Source organism: Lolium rigidum, chromosome 3 (assembly GCF_022539505.1).
Source record: "Lolium rigidum isolate FL_2022 chromosome 3, APGP_CSIRO_Lrig_0.1, whole genome shotgun sequence".
Lineage (NCBI taxonomy): Eukaryota > Viridiplantae > Streptophyta > Magnoliopsida > Poales > Poaceae > Lolium > Lolium rigidum.
Genome location: NC_061510.1, coordinates 231860556 through 231882441, shown reverse-complemented (window position 1 = coordinate 231882441; position 21886 = coordinate 231860556). Strand labels below are relative to the sequence as shown.

The 21886-nt window shown below is 46.9% G+C and overlaps 1 protein-coding gene across 1 annotated transcript; it reads left to right on the top strand.

Moving 5' to 3' along the window:
• The first annotated feature begins 5521 nt into the window (after positions 1-5521).
• On the top strand, positions 5522-9773 carry LOC124703119 (putative disease resistance protein RGA4). Its single transcript, XM_047235332.1, has 2 exons — positions 5522-8591; positions 9473-9773. Exons 1-2 carry the CDS (start codon positions 5522-5524, stop codon positions 9481-9483), a joined length of 3081 nt encoding a protein of 1026 aa, XP_047091288.1. The 3' UTR covers positions 9484-9773.
• The last annotated feature ends 12113 nt before the right edge of the window (positions 9774-21886 follow it).

Below are 21886 nucleotides of genomic sequence, written 5' to 3'. Positions count from 1 at the left end.
AAGGCTTTCAAGTATTCTTTGTCTCCCCTTGCGTCGAATCAATAAATTGGGTTTTACTACCCGCGAAGACTACTGCGATCCCCTATACTTGTGGGTTATCACCCTCCAACCCTCATCCCTCCCTTGGACCACCCCTCCTGCACGACCTCCCTCCCACCACCGCCTTGGACGCACCGGGCAAAGCCTATGTGACGCGGCAGCGGTTTTCCTCTAGCGCCGATCTGGGGGAGATGTGGCGGCAACTTCTCATCCTCTTCAAACGGCGGTTAGGTGGGTGGCGGCGACTGGGCAGGTTTGTATCGGCCAGCGGCAACGGCCGTAGTGGCTTGGCGTGGATGTCGGCCCCGATCTGGGCCTAGGCAGGCGGCGACGGACCTGCTGCCTCTCATGTTGTTCTTCACCGGTGACAACCAGAGTCTCTCCTAGTCTACTTCTACATCACTGTTGATGCCCGGGATCTGATCCGGGCATGGTGGCGGTGGTCTTATCCTTCGCCGGAGGAGGTCGGCCGGTCAGTGGCGAGTTTGAAAACCGGCCCCGACTTCGGTCATGGCGGACGATGACGGGACCCCTGTTCATCGCTACTTTGTTGAGAGCATCATTCTTGCAGCCTGTGTTTCTTCTCGCCTAGGCTGCTCCAGGGAAACCCCAGATCCGCGACTCCTGGATCGACCGATGGCATGTATACATTGTTTTTGGAGCAGACTATGGCTTGAACTGAAAGGAGGAGGAAAACAATGTTTAATTGTAGCTGAGTACTGAGCCGTATGCGCATAAACATCTAAAAGTAGGCTAAGTGCTGAGCTAAGCTTGAGTGGACGCTAACACTGCAATAAGGAGGAGGACCAGCGATGTCATAGGTTCCGAAAAATACAAGACAACGAAATCACTCATTGTGTTCTACTTAGGCCCCCCCAGCGGCTCTCGACAGTCCGTTTCAGTCCACGCGGACAGGAAACGGGTAAAACCCTAGCCCAACGGCTTGACGCATAGTGACTTACTTGTTCGCGCCGACACATTCGTGGCCCAAATTTGGGCTCGAGTTGTGTCAGCGCGGACAACAACCCACATCCACGCGTGCCCCACTCAGTTAACTCAGTGGCTGCTTGCTAGGGACACAAACCCCACTAGCCACTAGATCGCGTCCCTTCCTCCCTTGCAACCGTAGAACACCGTCGTCGCCTTCCTTGTCTCCTCGCCATTGTCGGTACCCTCTGTTCAGGCCGTTGCTCGCCGCAAGCTGCTATTGGCGCTAGCGTCCTAGAGAGCACTCACCAGCATCGTTGTAGGACTTTGTTTGACACCCGTCTGCTCGGACCCACCACCAACATCGACGCCCGGACTTGTTAGACCAATTGCGAGGCCGATTTTGAGGTACACAAACCTAGACCATTTTCGGCCATTTGGGCCATCTAGACTGACCATTGATCCATCCTTGTTGCCCGCAGATGGACCTTAGCAAGTTGATCGAGTTCTTCTACAACAACAATGTCATGGCCAGCTTGTTGGCCGAGGAGTCGGATGGCTCTTCAGAGTTCATGATGTGCTCCAAGCTCGGTGTCCTATTGTTCGTCATGCTGCTAGAACACGGAACCTTCTGACCATGTGGGAGGTGATGACCTGATGTCTATGCATGACATGATTGTCGAGAAAGAGCGGGATAACAACATCCATGACCAAAGATTTTAGAGCGAGTTGGTTGAGCCACATCATGGAGCTTGAATGATCCGAGGAATTCCTCCATATGCACGTTGAGCTTCATGATAACCAGATTCAGAGTATCTCCAGTCGCGTCCCCCAAATGACGTTTGGGGGACGGTGGACAAGAAATGGAGAAAAATGCGTTCCAGTCGCGTCCCCCAAAGCTAAATAGCGCCTCATTTTATGTCCGGCGTCCCCGGTAGAGACTCTATACCGGGGACGCCGGACACAAAAAACAGCATCCGGACTTCCCACATGTCATTTTCTTTCCCCACACTTTCTCTCACCTACTTTCCTCACATGGGGTGGTCCACTCTATTAAAATGTATGCATCCGGACGCTGTTTGAGGGACGCGGCTGGGAAGGGCCTCTTTTTTTTACATATTTTTAGTCTCTTTTTGTCCGACGCTATCTCCAAACGAGCCCCAAATCATCGTGCCGGACGTTTTTTGAGGGACGAGACTGGAGATGCTCTCATAATCGTCTTCAGGCGGATGTGGGCATTGGCAGGCCATGAGCCGAATGAGGAGTAGTGATCCCATCTTATTTTATATTTTTAGTTGAACTATGTTTTGTTATTTCCTACGCAACATTGCAATTGAACTATCTCGTTTATCTTAATGTAATAAATATACAAAGCTATTTATATTTATTTGATTGCAACTTTATTATTTACTATGCATGTGAGAATATTGTATTAAAAATAAGGTGGAATTAATTAAAATGGATCCACCAGATCAAAATGCGTTGGGCCGCTAGGCTACCCCGACCAAAACAAACAAACATAGTCGGATGACCATTTTAATGTTCGCGGCCCAACCGAAACAGACACAAATGGTGTCAGCGTTGCCTTCCATCATCATCCATCGGAGAGCAGCAAGTGGTACTTTGTTCTAGTCTAAACATCTGAAAGTTGATGCGAATGTTTTAGAGTAATTTTTTTTACTCCGTTTCATTGATCCAACAAATAAAATGCATACACGAGAAATACTGCCGTTGAAAAGTCCTCTATCGTGTGAACATGCGAACGCTTCTCTTCAGTTTTTCCTGGCGTGCTACGAGCGATGGTGACTGGTGAGAGCCATTATGATCCATTGATGCTGCACTGTTCGTCACAGAGGGATGCCAGCAGCGATGCTTCCCTGTTGGTGCATGTGCCCAAACTTGACTCACGAGTCAACAGTCTTGCCAATCAGTACTGGTAAGTGGTAACATCCATTAGTAAGCAGTGATAATATTGAATAAGAAGGCAAAGTAATAAGCACGTCATACTTCCAAGCCAGCAACAACGTAAGAAGCTAGGCAAGTTTCTACCTGTACACTGCAATGATGCAATACCTTCGTTTATTTTGATTTGCATTTCCAAGAGCTTTGCATTTCTTCCATTTCCTTTGAATTTGTGCTTGATGGTAGAGGCGTAAATACCGTTGCTCAGGCCTGCCCTCTGGAGATAGCACCTCACCTATATTTGAGCCTATTGTCAGGGGTATTAATAAGTAATAACTACCCTATAGTGCATTGACAGGTATCAGGCCCGTACTACTGCAAAGCCCTCCAAAACCTCACTGTTCTACACTGCAATAATGCAAGGCCTCTTCCCGACTTCCCCGCATCACACTGTTGCAAGAAGAGGAGGCTTTCCATTTCTCCAGTGCGTGATATCCTGCTACTGGATCTGGTAAGGTCACACCCGCAAGAATCCTTGATTTCTCCATCTCCTTTTCTTCTTCTTCTTCTCGTTCTTCATGCAATGCCCATTTTGCTTCCGTTAATGCAGGTAGTGGAAGTTTGAGTTCCGTCCTGTTCGCCCTCTGCTTGGTGAGATCCTGCCTGTCCAGGAACTGACCGAGGGCCGTACCTCTCTCCTTGAAGCACTCTACAAGAAACCGCTGCTTCATGATCAGGTACTTCCTCTAGATCTGAGAACTCTAGCTCAGTTCCGCTTCTTGTTCTCTGCTGATGCGTTCTAGTTACATTATTGACTGAAACCAGCAAAAAACTTAGGGCAAGCATGAGCTCTTTTTATTTACATTTCCTGTTCCTGTTTAGGTAAATCATAGATCAATCCTTCAAGTTTTTATGAGCCAGTGTTGTGTAGGTCCTACCTATTCTGCCGCTTGCTTATTGTGAGCTACTGCAGCTACATAACAGGCTGGCGTCAGGAGTCGATAAATACTTGAAATTTGTTTTTTTTCCTCTATTCAGTTAATCAGCCTATGCTTTCTTTGAATGCAGAGCAAGATCCATGTCCGTAGCTTTCGTTTGTTCCTGCTGACAAGTGATCCCGTGGACCGTGGCGATAGAGAACTGTTCGTGTTCACACAAACTACTCTCTTTCCTGCATTCGATCAAGGATTTAACCCCTCTTCAGGTATATTCTGCATCCCCAGTAAAAGTTGCAATTCTTCTCTCATTTTACTCAGAGCTATTGACCAAACCACCTTGTGACCTTGTCTGTCATCCCCTCCTTTTTTAGGTGTAACAGCATGGAATATCTCTGTTTTTTCTCTGGTGATTGACAGATAGTTCTCTGTTACCTATTTAGTGCATTAGTTTGTCCAGGGGTGCTTTTCACCTCCCTCAGCCTCAGTACGTTGAGATCTTCTAATGGTCTGATCATCAGAGCAGGCTACAAGATGATGATTTTGCTTGAGCTTTATCATCGGCAGTTTATTTTGTTGCTGGAATAGTTGCATCCAAGGTAATAATTGCAATTGTATTTTAGACCTTGCAGCTTTGGTTCCATCATGTTTCTGAAATATGTCATCACGGCTTGTTGGCTAGCATGGTAGACCGTGATTAGAGCTGATGACCCAGAATATGAATCACACAATCATGGTCTATATAATGATATACCGCTGTTCTAACTGGAACTACTGGAATTCTCACAAGGTTCTGTATTTAGGATGCTATGCAGCTGCCGTTTAATGGCGCTTTGATAGAGTAAAACAGACTAATAAACCTTGTTAACATACAAAACAAAGATAAATGTCAATCTACAAACACGAAATGATAAGGGCAGTTTTTCTTGAGAACACACCCAAATGTGTTATATTAGAAGAACACCAACATGGCTCAAACCCTACGGCACAACCCAAAACAAACTGAAAAAAAAGCCAGAGAGCTAAGCTACAAAAAGCAAGAGAAAAAGCTAAGAACTGATAGTGTTTCCTTACTTCTAGGCTAGCGTCTGAGAAATCAATTGTTGTTGGTGATATACAATAGATCAATTTATTGCGGTAAAATAAGAATAGCTCAAGGGAAACTAACTATATTTCTGTGCATAAGCTAGCAGGTAACATTCCAATTAATGACCTTCCATCTTGTAAGCAACGCTAATATAACTAAATAAATATCTATTTGCATGTATAAGTGGAAGGCAAGCTGCTAACTCAGGATTTGATACCTCAATACGTTACCATACCACTGTATGCAAACACCACGATGGATATTTATTAGTGCAATAACAAGCGAGAAAGTAATAACCTCTGTATGTAGTTACCTGCTTTAAACATGGTTCAAACCGTTTATACTTCAGAGTTCAGAACAAGTTCCTTCACTGTTCTGGACATCTACCAGCATACATGCAGCGTGAAATATTGGGGCCCCCGAGCTTCAGTGCCTGAACTTATTCAGTATGTAACAGCAAAATAAATAGCAATATCTGTGGAAGTTATTTTTCATAATATTTTTTTAGTGAATATTGTTATTTCAAACCATATTACTAACACATCGTGCGTGATTGCAGCCTGCAAAGTTGTCATTTTTTGAAGAAAAACGCTTGGTATTTCTTGTGGATCTCCCTCATCAAGTTCATTTGATGGCAGCTGTATTAGATCCTTTGGTTGGATCATGCATCACAAAGTTGCAAGAAATCATTGTGGAGAATGCCGTACTAATTCTCGGTGTAAAAGAAGAGCTCGAAGAATTGCAGGGAACAATAAAACAAATACAATGCTTCCTTTATGATGCCGAGCAAAGGATGATACATGAGTCAGCAGTTCAAAATTGGATCAGTGAGCTAAGAGATGCTATGTATGATGCTGATGATATTGTTGACTCGGCCAGATTTGAAGGAAGCAAGCTACTAAGAGATCACACATCATCATCTAGAAAATCAAATCCATGTTGGGACATTTCGTTTTTATCTTGCTTTCCTGGTATTCAGAGGCGTCATGAAATTGCTGTTAAGATCAGAGACCTCAACAAAAGAATTGAGAAGCTCTCAAAGCATGGAAACAGTTTTCTACATCCCGGTATAGCACCTTGTGGCCAAGGCTCAACATCCAAACAGAGATTAAGTTCCAAGCTTGTACAACCCAACCTTGTGGGAAAGGAGATTGTACATTCTAGCAGAAAACTGGTGGATTTGGTGCTTGCCCACAAGGGATATAAGAATTATAAGCTCGCTATTGTTGGTACCGGAGGGGTTGGAAAGACAACGCTAGCCCAGAAAATATACAATGATCAAAAAATAAAAGGAAACTTCAACAAACACGCATGGGTTTGTGTTTCTCAAGAGTGCAATGAAGTTAATCTTCTAAAAGAGATTCTCAGAAATATCGGGGTGCATCAAGAGCAAGGTGAGTCCATAGCAGAGCTCCAGAACAAGATTGCAGAAACAATTGATGGCAAGAGCTTCTTTCTTGTTCTAGATGATGTGTGGAAATCTAATGTATGGACCGATCTACTAAAGACTCCATTGTGTAGTGCAAATACAGCAGTGATTTTAGTAACCACACGAGATGTTAGAATTGCAATGAATATCCATACAGAGCATACCCATAAAGTTGATCTAATGTCAGAAGAGGTGGGATGGGAGCTACTTTGGAAGAGCATGGATATTGTTGCAGAGAAAGAAGTACACAATCTGAGAAGCACTGGGATCGAAATTGTTCGTAAATGTGGCTATCTCCCACTTGCCATCAAGGTCATTGCGAGTGTTTTGGCAAGGAAAGATCAAACAGAAAGTGAGTGGAAAAAGATTTTGAGATTAATTGATGCTTGGTCAGAGAGCAAACTTCCTGATGATATAGAAGGAGCTTTATATCTTAGCTACAATGAGTTACCACATCATCTGAGGCAGTGCTTCCTTTATTGTGCATTGTATCCTGAAGATGCTGTAATTTCCCGTGATGATCTTATCAGATTATGGGTTGCTGAGGGCTTTGTAAAGGAACAACGAGGGCAACTACTAGAAGATACAGCAGAAGAGTACTACTATGAGCTAATCCATCGGAATCTTCTCGAACCAGATGAAACATCTTTTGACCATGCGAAATGCAAAGTGCATGACGTCTTAAGGCATCTAGCTTGTTATTTATCAAGAGAAGAATGTTTTGTTGGCGACCCGGAATCATTAATGGTTAGCAGTATGTCAAAAATGCGACACCTTACTGCTATCCCCAAGAAGGATTTATTAGTGTTACCTAGCATGGATAATGGAGAATTTAAGGTGAGGACCTTCCAGACTGACCACCAGCCATGGAGAGTTGACAATACATTTTTCATGAAATTTCCGTATCTTCGTGTTTTGGATCTGAGTGACTCACTGGTACAACACATTCCAGATTGTGTTGGAAGTTTGATCCATCTACGACTACTTGATCTCGATGGTACAGAAATATCTTGTCTTCCGGAGTTCATCGGTTGCCTCATAAATCTTCAGATATTGAACTTGCAAAGGTGTAAAGCTCTGCACTGTCTTCCTTTAGCAATTACACGATTGTGCAATTTAAGGCGCCTTGGTCTGGATGATACACCAGTAAATCAGGTTCCAGAAGGAATAGGCAGATTGAAATTCATCAACGATTTAGAAGGATTTCCTATTGGCGCTGGAGGTGATAATGGTAAAACACAAGATGGATGGAAGTTGGAGGAGCTGGCACATCTCTCACAGCTAAGGAAGCTTGATATGATTAAATTGGAAAGGGCTACTCCTTACAGTACAGATTCATTGCTGACAGAGAAAAAACATCTCAAAGTTTTGTATCTGTGCTGCACGGAACGTACAGAGGAACCATATTCAGAGGAAGATGTTAGCAACATTGAGAAGGTCTTTCAGCAGCTAATCCCTCCACCCAACCTGGAAGATCTATGTATCAGAGGATTCTTTGGTCGGAGGTATCCCACATGGCTTGGTACCACCCATGTGTCTTCAGTTATACACTTGGTACTCATAGACTGCAATTCATGTGTGCATCTTCCACCAATCGGGCAGCTGCCCAACCTGAAATATCTGAGAATTGATGGAGCAGCAGCAGTTACCAAGATTGGGCCCGAATTCGTGGGTTGCAGGGGGGATAATCGCAGATCCACGGATGCGGTTGTTGCTTTCCCCAAGCTCGAAACGTTGATCTTCGGGAATATGCCCAATTGGGAGGAGTGGTCCTTTGTTGAAGATGGAGATGCAGAGGCAGCGGAAGGGGGAGAGGATGGATCTGCTGAGATACAAAAGGGGGAAGCCCCGTCTCCAGGGATGCAGCTGCTGCCATGCTTGAAGGAGTTGGGACTTGTGAGCTGCCCCAAGCTGAGATCTCTCCCACGACAGCTTGGACAGGAGGCCACCAGCTTGAAAGAGCTCCAATTAAGAGAAGCAAGCTCCTTGAAGGTGGTGGAGGACCTCCCGTTCCTCTCTGAGACGCTTCTAATCCAGGGATGCGGCGACCTAGAGAGGGTCTCGAACCTTCCTCAGGTGGGGAATCTCCGTGTAACTCGTTGTCCAGACTTACGGTGCGTTGAGGGGTTAGGCAGTTTGCAGCAGTTGTGGCTGGATGTGGATATGCAGGACATATCTAAGCTGTGGGTGCCGGGGATTCAAGAGCAGCACCGGAAACTTCACGGTGAAGACGTGGATGTATACATGTGGCCTAGAAGTGAGAAAACACCAGGTATGAAAACTAGCCTATAATTATTTGTTTATTTATTTATGTTGTCTTAGTTATCTGCTCTGATCTTGTCTGATGGTGCATCCAATGCTATGCTCGACTACACGTAACATTTTTCTCATCTAGCCCGTTCCGATTGCATTTGATGACACTATTTAGGTTAAACAGAGAACTCGACAACGTTTCTACGCAGTTGGTCTTTCGCTCTTAAACTAGCAATGCACAGGGGGGAAACACCGGCTATTACATACCACACTGATGTGCTTCAGAAACTGTATATATCCCAAAATATCTTGAGTACATGCCCATTTAGATAGCAGCGGTTGAAGGAGTAAACTTTAGTAGCTTCAGATTGTTACTCAACTTGTTGCCTCTCTATTCCACCCTTGAACTAACCAAACGCCACACTGTTGTTCAGCTTCTCTTAATTATCCTCTCAGGAGTTCATAACATTTGCACCTAAACTTGTTCTACTTGTACACACAACTAGGTGCTCCAATAAACAGAGACTACTTGATGAGTGCTAAACTAAAATTCTTTGCTCATGCTGGATGTCTGCACACGTAGCACCCTGTTTTCAGCTTTTGTATGCCCAATTGAAATTCTGAACGCACACAGTAGAGAGGTGGGTTGATAGGGAAACACTGTCCACTGTATACTAGATTGAAAGACGGCATACTTCTATCCTTCATGGTATCTTTTTTACAAATGGATAAATCTCAGTTATGTTTAATTTGCACTGTTTGTCGAGTGTACTTTTCGCCTTTTACCTTTTTTTTAATGTAGTCTATAACCTGGTTATTATATTTGCATATGATTTGATCATAGCTTAAATTTCTTGATATACATGACTACGCTTATTTTGTGAGCTTATTCTTTTGTAGGTACTACTTGATTCCAACAGCTCGTGAAACTATAATTTGGTCACTGATCCATGGGTGCATCTTTTCTGGGTGGAAAATTTAAAAAAAAAGGAAAATGAAAAATGAAAAAAATTGAAAATAAATTTCCAACAAAAATGAGAAAACGATAAAAATATAAAAACATATTTTATTTAGTTTGTAATGCTTTGTTACGTTTTGTAATGACATGTATGGACTTGTATCCAGACTCTTCATTATTTTCCTCTTTGGTAGCTAGGGTAGGTAGGTAACTCCGCCTATGTTATGATAAGTGTTATACTTATGTTGCATAGCCGGTTCCAAGCCCGGAGAAAGGAGGAGGGTACTATCTATCAAGGTGTGACGGTGCACCCACCGTTTTGAAATATTACATGTTATGGTCGGGCTCCGAGTATGCACGAAAGAGGCCCTATAGTGGGCCAAATTAGGGGCTTAACCCAAATTATCTAGGGTTTAGAGGAGCTGTCCTCCTATATAAACACATGTACCCCTTCGATTATAATCAGACAATAAACATATACTGTTGTCGTCTCCCTCAGGAGACGGGAGCCCCAAGCCCTAGCCACACCCTGCCCTAGCCGCCACCTCCTCCCTCTCGCAGCGACGGCGCCCAGTAGCCGGCGTCTGCGTCTTCAGCCTCACCACCCTCACTTCCATCCCTATAATCTACGCCCAAGACCTGGTAGAACCGTAGTTTCTACCAATTTGGTATCAGATTGCTTTGGTTCGATGAGTTCTTCAGGCCTCCCCACCACCGCCGCCGACTCCACCGGCGCGGCCACTGCCACCTCGCAGCAGCCGCCGCCGCTGCCCCAGCCGCCGCCGGCCACCTCGGGTCCGACCGCCTCGGGCACCGTGGCCATGACGGCCGATGCGACCCCCATCCTCTCTCCGGCGGAGATGTCATCAGCGATCCGCGACCTCACCCTGGCAGTCTCGAACCTCCGGACCTTCCTCCAGGCTCTCTACGCGAGCCACCGCCGCCACCACCCCCGCCGGCTGCGCCCTTCGCGCCACCACCACCGTCCACCGTCGCGCTTCAGGGACTCCCGATCACCCAGATCAGTTTCCCATCGTCGCCATCCCCGCTGCCGACGTGGATCGACACGCCAACCTACACGACGGCGCCGCCACAGCCGACGGTGCTGCAGTCGCCCGCCACCACCTTCGGGGGGTTCGGCGGGTATACTTACCCAGACGCCGGGAGCTCCATGGTGCCGCGGTACTCTCCTCCCGCCACGATGGGTCGCCACGAGGGCGCCTACACGGCCTCGCCGCACGTGCAGCAGCCGCCTCACTTCACCAAGCTGGAGTTCGCCACCTACGACGGCATCGTCGACCCTCTGAACTGGCTCAATCAGTGCGACCAATTTTTCAGGGCGCAGCGGACCATGGCATCCGACCGCACGTGGATCGCCTCTTACCACCTCTGTGGCGCCGCACAGACGTGGTACTACGCCCTCGAGCAGGACGAGGGTGGGATGCCTCCGTGGGAGCACTTTCGTGACCTGTGCCTCCTCCGGTTCGCCCCCCCCCCCCACGCCATACGTGGGAGCCGCCTGGCCGAGCTCGGTCGCCTCCCCTTCACCACCTCAGTGCAGGACTTCGCTGACCACTTCCAGAGGTTGGCCTGCCATGCGCCTAGCGTCACGGCTCTCCAGCGCGCCGAGCTCTTCGTCGGCGGCCTCCCCGACCACATCCGCGTCGACGTCGAGATGTGCGACCCCCAGGACCTGCAGACGGCCATGTACTACACGCGCACGTACGAGCAGCACGCCAACGCCATGCAGCAGGTGTTCCTAGGCTGCGGCGCACGCCCCCGACCCGCCCCGCACCGGCGACCGCCACCCCGCCCTGCCGGCCGCTGCTGCAGCCGCCCCTGCGCCGACACATACCTTTCGGCGCTTGACGTCAGCCGAGCAGCTCGAGCGGCGCCGCAAGGGCCTGTCCTTCAACTACGACGAGCCGTACGCGCCGGGTCATACGTGCGCTATCCTGTTCTACTTGGAAACCGTCGATGACGCAGAGGTGGAGGCCCTCACCGTGGAGTTCGACGCCACCACACTCTCCGAGGCCGGCGTCATGACCTCCGGGCCGGTCGATGCGACCGCCTTCGTCGTCTCCCTTCATGCCATGGCGAGCATCAAGACGGGGAAGACGATGCTGCTTCCGGTGACGATCCACGGGGAGCATCTCACCACGCTCGTGAACACGGGCTCGACGCACAACTTCCTGTCCAGGGATGCCATGTGCCGCCTCGCCCTCCAGCCGGCGGGCGCGGAGAAGTTCAGCGGCACCATCACCATCGCCAACGGGGACCGCCTTGCTTACCAGGGCGTGGCACGGCAGGTTCCCATCCTCATCGGCGACGAGCCCTTCTCCATCGACTGCGTCGGCATCGACCTGGGCTGCTACGACTTCATCCTCAGCTTCGACTTCCTGTCCACACTAGGCCCCATCCTTTGGGACCTCGACGTGTTGTCCCTCATCTTTTGGCGCGAGGGTGGCCATTGCATTCAGTAGACGGGCATCGGCGGCTCCGGCGCCGTGACCCCGCAGCTTCAGTTGATGGCGGCCGCACTTGACAAGGCGCATCCTCTCCTGGTCGACCTCCTGCAGCAACACAGTGACATCTTCGACAAGCCACAGGGCCTCCCATCCGCGCGGCCACCGTGACCACCGCATCCACTCGCTGCCGGCCACCGAACCTCGTCTCCGTGCGCCCGTACCGGTACCCCCAGCTGCAGAAGGACGAGCTCGAGCGCCAGGTGGTGGTCATGCTCGCGCAGGGCATCATCCGGATTTTGACATCGCCGTTCTCCGCCCCGGTGCTCCTTGTGCGCAAGGCCGATGGCACATGGCGCTTCTGCATCAACTACCACGCCCTCAATGCCATGACGTCCAAGGACAAGTTCTCCATCCCCGTCGTGGATGAGCTCTTGGACGAGCTACATGGAGCGCGCTTCTTCACCAAGCTCGACCTGCATTCGGGCTATCATCGGTGCGCATGCACCCGGATGACATCGAGAAGACGGCGTTCCGTACTCACCATGGCCACTTCGAGTTCCTGGTGATGCCGTTCGGCCTCTCCAACGCGTCGGCGACCTTCCAGGCCCTGATGAACGACGTGCTCAGCACATACTTGCGCCGCTTTGTCCTTGTTTTCTTTGATGGCATTCTTATCTACAGTTCATCCTGGGCGGAGCACCTGCAGCATGTGGCCATCATCTTCAACGAGCTTCGAGCGCATCGTCTCCACGTCAAGCGCTCGAAGTGCTCGTTCGGCACGACCTCCGTCGCATACCTGGGGCACGTCATCTCGGCGGAAGGTGTCGCGATGGACACGGACAAGGTCGCCAGCGTCGCCACGTGGCTGGCCCCGCAGTCACCTCGGGCTCTCCGCGGCTTCTTGGGCCTCACCGGCTACTACCGGAAGTACATTCGGGACTTCGGCCTCATCGCCGCGCCACTGACGCGCCTCCTTCGACGCGACGCCTTCTCCTCGGACGAGGAGGAGACTACGGCATTCGCGACTCTCCAGTGGGTGCTCACGACGGGACATGTCCTCCAGATGCTGGACTTCGACATGCCGTTCGTGGTGGACTGCGACACCTCCGGCATCGGCTTCGGCGCCGTCCTCCACCAGGGCGAGGGACCACTGGCCTTCTTCAGCCGCCCCTTCGCCGCTCACCATCACAAGCTCGCGGCATACGAGCGCGAGCTTATCGAGCTGGTCCAGGCGGTGCGCCATTGGCGACTTTACCTTTGGGGTCGGTCGTTCCGTGTGCGCACGGACCTCTATAGCCTCAAGTTCTTGCTGGACCAGTACCTCTCCACCGTCCCGCAGCACCAGTGGATCAGCAAGCTCTTCGGCTTCGACTTCACCGTCGAGTACCGCCTAGGCCGTCTCAACACGGTCGTTGACGCCTTGTCCCGCCGCAACACTGAGGATGTAGCGGACGACGTTGCCACGGCTGGCACTGTCCTGTGCATCCGCTCTGGGCCGTCCTTCGCCTTCACCGACGACATTCGTCGGGCGACTTCTACTGTCGCGGACGCGCATGCGCTCCGCGGGCGCCTTGACACCGGCGAGCTAGGGGCGCCCTGGCGCCTGGACGATGGGCTACTTCTACACGGGTGCCGCCTTTTCGTGTCCGCCCATGGTGACCTGCGCCACCAGGTCTTGTCCCTGGCGCACTCTGCAGGACACGAGGACGTGCAGATGACCCTCCATCGCCTCCGTGCTGATTTCTACATCCCCGGTGATGGCGCCCTGGTCCATGACTGGGTGCGGTCATCCGTGACGTGCCAGCGGAACAAGATGGAGACGCTGCGACCTGCGGGTATGCTACAGCCGCTGGATGTGCCCTCACAGGTGTGGGCTGATATCTCCATGGACTTCATCGAGGGCCTTCCCAAGGTGGGTGGCAAGTCCGTCATCCTCACGGTGGTTGACCGCTTCTCCAAGTACGCGCACTTCATCGCCCTCAGTCACCCCTATACAGCCGCGTCCGTGGCCCGGGCCTTTTTCAATGGCATCGTCCGCCTCCACGGGTTTCCTTCGTCCATCGTCAGCGACCGTGATCATGTGTTCACGGGTCACGTCTGGCGGAATCTTTTTCGGTTGGCTGACGTAAAGCTCCGCATCAGCACGACGTTCCACCCTCAGACGGATGGCCAATTCGAGGTGGTCAATAAGGTGATCGCCATGTATTTGCGCTGTGTTACACGTGATCGTCCACGAGCTTGGGTGGACAGGTTGGCATGGGCAGAGTACTTCTACAACACCTCATATCACTCCGCCCTGCATGCCTCGCCTTTCGAGGTGGTCTATGAGCGTCCACCTCCGCCGATGTTTCCTTATGAGCCTGGCACGGCTCGGTTCGAGATGGCGGGTGATACGTCCAAAACGTATCTACTTTCCCGAACACTTTTTCTATTGTTTTGCCTCTAATTTGTGTATTTTGGATACAACTAACACGGACTAACGCTGTTTTCAGCAGAATTGCCCTGGTGTCTTATTTTTGTGCAGAAAATCAACTTTCAGGAAAATCCCCGGAAATAATTGCAATGGGCCTATTTTCACAGAAGACCTACGGAGCCAGAAGACGAGACGGAGGGGGGCCACGAGGTGCGCACACCACATGGCGGCGCGGTGGGCCCCTGGGCCGTGCCGCCATATGGGGACGCCGCCTCGGCCAGCCCCCGACGCTCCCCTCTGGACTACTGATACGTCTCCAGCGTACCTATAATTTCTGATGTTCCATGCTTGTTTTATGACAATACCTACATGTTTTGCTCGCACTTTATAATGATTTCATGCATTTTCCGGAACTAACCTATTAACAAGATGCCGAAGTGCCAGTTCCTGTTTTCTGCTGTTTTTTGTTCCAGAAAGGCTGTTCGGGCAATATTCTCGGAATTCGACGAAACGAAGACCAAATATCTTATTTTCCCTGAAGTCTCCAGAACACCGAAGGAGAGTCGGAGGCGGGCCAGGGGGCCACCACACCACACCTGGGCGCGGGCCCAGGCCTGGCCGCGCCGCCAGGTCGGGAGGGCGCCCTGGTGCCCCTCCTGCGCCGCCTCTTCGCCTATATAAGCCCTTTCGACCTTAAAACGCGACACCAATTGACGAAACTCCAGAAAGACTCCAGGGGCGCCGCCGCCATCGCGAAACTCCGTTTCGGGGGACAGAAGTCTCTGTTCCGGCACGCCGCCGGGACGGGGAAGTGCCCCCGGAAGCCATCTCCATCGACGCCACCGCCTCCATCATGCTCGTGAGTAGTTCCCCCATGGACTACGGGTTCTAGCCGTAGCTAGTTGGTACTCTCTCCCCCATGTACTTCAATACAATGATCTCATGAGCTGCCTTACATGATTGAGATTCATCTGATGTAATCGGTGTTGTGTTTGTTGGGATCCGATGGATTGTTACATTATGATTAGTCTATCTATAAAGTTTGTGAAGTTATTGTTGCTGCAATCTTGTTGTGTTTAATGCTTTTCACTAGGGCCTGAGTGGCATGATCTTAGATTTAAGCTCTATACTTATTGCTTAGATTGTATCTACAAGTTGTTTGCACATGTCTATGTCCGGAACCCGAGGCCCCGCAGTGACATCAATCGGGATAAGCTGGAGGGGAAGGCGTAGGTATGAGGATCACATGTTTTCACCAAGTGTTAATGCTTTGCTCCGGTGCTCTATTAAAAGGAGTACCTTAATTGCCAGTAGATTCCCTTGAGGCCCGGCTGCCACCGGCTGGTTGGACAAAAGATGTTATACAAGTTTCTCATTGCGAGCACGTATGACTATATATGGAAAACATGCCTACATGATTAATAATCTTGATGTTCTGTCTTAATGCTATTTCAATCCTATCAATTGCCCAACTGTAATTTGTTCACCCAACACTTGTTATTGGAGAGTTACCACTAGTGTAGATAGCTGGGAACCCCGGTCCATCTCTCATCATCATATACTCGTTCTACATGTCATTGGAAGTAGTATCAACTATTTTCCGGTGCCATTGCCTCTCGTGTTACTATTACTGCTCGCTCGTGTTACTCGTTACTATTGCTCTCATATTACTCGCTACTTTCACATCACCCCTGTTACTAGTGCTTTTCCAGGTGCAGCTGAATTGACAACTTAGTTGTTAAGGCTTATAAGTATTCTTTACCTCCCCTTGTGTCGAATCAATAAATTTGGGTTTTACTTCCCTCGAAGACTGTTGCGATCCCCTATACTTGTGGGTTATCAAGACTATTTTCTAGCGCCGTTGTCGGGGAGGCATAGCTCTACTCATAAGTTCACCTAGGGAGTACACTCTACCTCTCTCTCTGTTTTTGTTTTATTTTATTTTGTTTTGCTTAGTTTACTTTTGTCTAGTTTATTTGTGCTTAGTTTATTTATGTCTAGTATTATTTTGCTTAGTTTACTTTTGCCTAGTTTATTTTTGTCTTGTTTTATTTCCTCTATATACCCAAAAATCCATAAAAATTTGAAAAACCGAAAAATTAAAAAACTGTTGCTATGGGAGAACCTACAAACTATTTGGAGCTTATTGAATTATATAATAATTATAGAGAATCAAGAACGGGAAAAGTTATGAGTGCTGTGATAGAAAAATTGAATGCAATTGCTAAAATCTTGCTTAAACGCCATGATATAAACTGTTGCTCTCAACAGGATACTAAACATCTTAAATTTCAATGTGGCTTTAGTGAGGAAGTTTTAATTAAGAACTATAATTGGAATAGCTATATTCATTTTGGGTTCGAAGAGGTAGAACAATTTGTCTTATTTATGGGAGCCTCTGAGATAGAATCCTTCATGGCTAAAAATTATGAAACTTGTGTTGTTTGTAAGGACCTTAAAGATTATGTCTCTTCTATCCTTAATTTTTGCATAGAAAGCTACAATGATAATCCTTATATCATTGATTATAAAGAGAGACTCATTAATGCACAAGAATGCACTCACAATTTGCAGGAACCGATGGAAGAAGAAATTTATGAACTCGAAAGCTCATTGGATGAAAAAGAGGAGGAAATTGATGAACCGAAAGCTCATTGGATGAAAAAGAAGAGGAGAGTGATGAACGAAAGAGGAAGAATGGATTAGCTACCCATGCCAACCTTCTAATGAGAGTAACTCTTTATCTCTTACACTATTTGATTGTCCTCCATGCTTACCAAAGGCGGATGAATGTTATGTTCCTGTGGATTCTCTTGAAATATTCCCTATGAGTAAAACTTGTGAGAATAATTATGCTACTATTATTCATGATAATCCATGCTATTTTGATAAATCTTATGATAATGATTTGTTTGTGCCTGATGTCGAAATGCATGGTACTAAAGAGTTTTGCTTGGCAAATGTTTATGATAAATCTCTAGATGATGGTCCTATGTTACTTGATACTATTAATTGTACTACTAATGAAAATGGGATTGGAAAGGTCTTGACTTTATCTAGGAGTCCCATATCTCTTGAGAATGATCAATCATCTTGTTATATTATTGATAAAAGTGGATTTGAAAGTTTTAATCCCATTCTTTTTGAGCTTGATAAAAATTATATGTTTGTGGATCATGAAAAGCATGCTATATGTGATAGTTATGTTGTTGAGTTTATTCATGAAGCTACTGAAAATTATTATGAGAGAGGAAAATATGGTTGTAGAAATTTGCATGGTACTAAAACACCTCTCTATATGCTGAAACTTTTGAAGTTACTTTTGTTTTATCTTCTTATGCTTGTCACTTTGTTCTTCATGAATTTATTTGTGTACAAGATTCCTATGCATAGGAAGTGGGTTAGACTTAAATGTGTTTTGAATTTGCTTATTGATGCTCTCTTTTGCTTCAACTCTTATTTCTTGCGAGTGCATCATTAAAACTGCTGAGCCCATCTTAATGGCTATAAAGAAAGCACTTCTTGGGAGATAATCCATGTCTTTATTTCGCTACTGTTTTGTTGTGTTTTGGAAGTTTTTACTACTGTAGTAACCTCTCCTTATCTTTATTTTATTGCAATGTTGTGCCAAGTGAAGTCTCTAATAGAAGGTTGATGCTAGATTTGGATTTCTGCGCAGAAACAGATTTCTTGCTGTCACGAATTGGGGTAGGATTCTCTGTAGGAAACTCAGAAAAATCTGCCAATTTACATGAGTGATCCACAGATATGTACGCAACTTTCATTAGTTTTGAGTTTTCTGATTAGCGCAACGGAAGTACCTCTAAAAAATTCGTGTTTACTGGCTGTTCTGTTTTGGCAGATCCTGTCTCTGTTTTTTTGCATTGTCTCTTGTGGACTTTAAGTGAGGCTTTCGAGACGTGCAGAGCTGTAGCTAATGTTTTATTGAGTTCTTGCAATGTGTCACTACAGGACTAAAAGTGGATTAAAGTTTTTTGAGTACTAACCCCTCTAATGAAGTTTATGAGAAGTTTGGTGTGAAGGTAGTTTTCAAGGGTCAAGAGAGGAGGATGATATATGATCAAGAAGAGTGAAAAGTCTAAGCTTGGGGATGCCCCCGTGGTTCATCCCTGCATATTTCAAGAAGAATCAAGCGTCTAAGCTTGGGGATGCCCAAGGCACACCCTTCTTCATCAACAACTTATCAGGTCGCCTCTAGTGAAACTATATTTTTATTCGGTCACATCTTATGTGCTTCACTTGGAGTCTGTGTGTTTTTATTTTTGTTCTTGTTTGAATAAAATCGGATCCTAGCAATCCTTGTGTGGGAGAGATACACGCTCCGCTTTTTCATATGAACACTTGTGTTCTTCGTTTTACTTTTAATGTTCAATGACAAAAGTTGGAAGCTATTGCATTTATTGCTATTTGGTTGGAAACAGAAAATGCCTCATATTGTCTTGGATAATTTGATACTTGGCAATTGTTTTGAGCTCTCAAGTAGATCATGTTTCTCTTGCATCATGTAGTTTAAACCTATTAGTGGAGAAATACCGTAGAGCTTGTTGAAAATTGGTTTGCATGATTGGTCTCTCGAAGGTCTAGATATTTTCTAGTAGAAGTGTTTGAGCAACAAGGAAGACAGTGTAGAGTTTTATAATGCTTGCAATATGTTCTTATGTAAGTTTTGCTGTACCGGTTCATACTTGTGTTTGCTTCAAACAACCTTGCTAGCCAAAGCCTTGTACTGAGAGGAAATGCTTCTCGTGCATCCAAAACCTTGAGCCAAAACCTATGCCATGTGTGTCCACCATACCTACCTACTATGTGGTATTTTCTTCCATCCTAAGTAAATACTTCATGTGCTACCTTTAAACAATTCAAAACTTTATTATCTCTTATTTGTGTCAATGTTTTATAGCTCATGAGGAAGTATGTGGTGTTTTATCTTTCAATCTTGTTGGGCAGCTTTCACCAATGGACTAGTGGCTTCATCTTCTTATCCAATAATTTTGCAAAAAGATCTGGCAACGGGGTTCCCAGCCCCAATTAATTAACTTTCATTAATAATTCTCTTCACATGTTTTTCCCTGATTCATCAGTAAGCAACTTAATTTTGCAAATAGACACTCCTTCATGGTATGTGAATGTTGGAAGGCACCCAAGGATTCGGTTAGCCATGGCTTGTGTAAGCAAAAGGTTGGGAGGAGTGTCACCCATAAATAAAACTAAAATACATGTGTAAACAAAAGAGAAGAGGGATGATCTACCTTGCTGGTGGAGATAACGTCCTTCATGGGAGCCGCTCTTTGAAAGTCTGTTTGATGAGGGGGTTAGAGTGCCCACTACCATTCGTTGATAACAACAAACACCTCTCAAAACTTTACTTTTATGCTCTCTATATGATTTCAAAACTTAAAAAGCTCTAGCACATGATTTAATCCCTGCTTCCCTCTGCGAAGGGCCTTTCTTTTACTTTATGTTGAGTCGGTTTACCTACTTCCTTCCATCTTAGAAGCAAACACTTGTGTCAACTGTGCATTGATTCTTACATACTTGCTTATTTGCATTCATCATATTACTTTGTGTTGACAATTATCCATGAGATATACATGTTGAAAGTTGAAAGCAACTGCTGAAACTTATATCTTCCTTTGTGTTGCTTCGATGCTTTTACTTTGAATCTATTGCTTTATGAGTTAACTCTTATGCAAGACTTTTGATGCTTGTCTTGAAAGTACTATTCATGAAAAGTTTTGCTATATGTTATCTATTTGTTAGCAAATATAGATCGTTGCCTTGAGTCACTTCATTCATCTCATATGGTTTACAATAGTATGATCAAGATTATGTAAGTAGCATGTCACTACAGAAATTATTCTTTTTTATCGTTTACCTACTCGAGGGCGAGCAGGAACTAAGCTTGGGGATGCTTGATACGTCTCCAACGTACCTATAATTTCTGATGTTCCATGCTTGTTTTATGACAATACCTACATGTTTTGCTCGCACTTTATAATGATCTCATGCATTTTCCGGAACTAACCTATTAACAAGATGCCGAAGTGCCAGTTCATGTTTTCTGCTGTTTTTGGTTCCAGAAAGGCTATTCGGGCAATATTCTCGGAATTCGACGAAACGAAGACCAAATATCTTATTTTTCCTGGAAGTCTCCAAAACACCGAAGGAGAGTCGGAGGCGGGCCAGGGGGCCACCACACCACACCTGGGCGCGGGCCCAGGCCTGGCCGCGCCACCAGGTGGGGAGGGCGCCCTGGTGCCCCTCATGCGCCGCCTCTTCGCCTATATAAGCCCTTTCGACCTAAAAACGCGACACCAATTGACGAAACTCCAGAAAGACTCCAGGGGTGCCGCCGCCATCGCGAAACTCCGTTTCGGGGGACAGAAGTCTCTGTTCCGGTGATAACCCACAAGTATAGGGGATCGCAACAGTCTTCGAGGGAAGTAAAACCCAATTTATTGATTCGACACAAGGGGAGACAAAGAATACTTGAAATCCTTAACAGCGGAGTTGTCAATTCAGCTGCACCTGGAAACAGACTTGCTCGCAAGAGTTTATCAGTAGTAACAGTTTTATAGCAGTAGCAGTAGTCAAATAATAGCAGCAGAGTAACAAAGACAGCAGTAGTGATTATAGTAAACAGCAGGATTGAAATACTTTAGGCACAGGGATGGATGAACGGGCGTTGCATGGATGAGAGAAACTCATGTAACAATCAAAGCAGGGCATTTGCAGATAATAATAAAACTGTATCCAAGTACTAATCAATCAATAGGCATGTGTTCCATATATAGTCGTACGTGCTCGCAATGAGAAACTTGCACAACATCTTTTGTCCTACCAGCCGGTGGCAGCCGGGCCTCTAGGGAATCTATCGGAAATTAAGGCACTCCTTTTAATAGAGCACCGGAGCAAAGCATTAACACTCCGTGAACACATGTGATCCTCATATCACCGCCATCCCCTTCGGTTGTCCCAATTTCCGTCACTTTGGGGCCTCGGGTTCCGGACAGACAATACGTGTATACAACTTGCAGGTAAGATCATAAAGCAATGAATATCATCATGAATCGATAACATGTTCAGATCTGAAATCATGGCACTCGGGCCCTAGTGACAAGCATTAAGCATAACAAGTTGCAACAATATCATAAAAGTACCAATTACGGACACTAGGCACTATGCCCTAACAATCTTATGCTATTACATGACCAATCTCATCCAATCCCTACCATCACCTTCAGCCTACAGCGGGGGAATTACTCACACATGGATGGGGGAAACATGGCTGGTCGATGGAGAGGCGTCGGTGGTGATGATGGCGATGATCTCCTCCAATTCCCCATCCCGGCGGAGTGCCAGAACGGAGTTTCTGGTCCCGAGACGGAGTTTCGCGACGGTGGCGGTGTACTGGATGGTTTTTGGCGATTTCTTCTAACCCCCGTGCGTTTTTA

Coding starts and splice junctions, on each gene's coding strand:
- LOC124703119 (XM_047235332.1), top strand. CDS start 5,522: ATGGCAGCTGTATTAGATCCTTTGGTTGGATCATGCATCACAAAGTTG.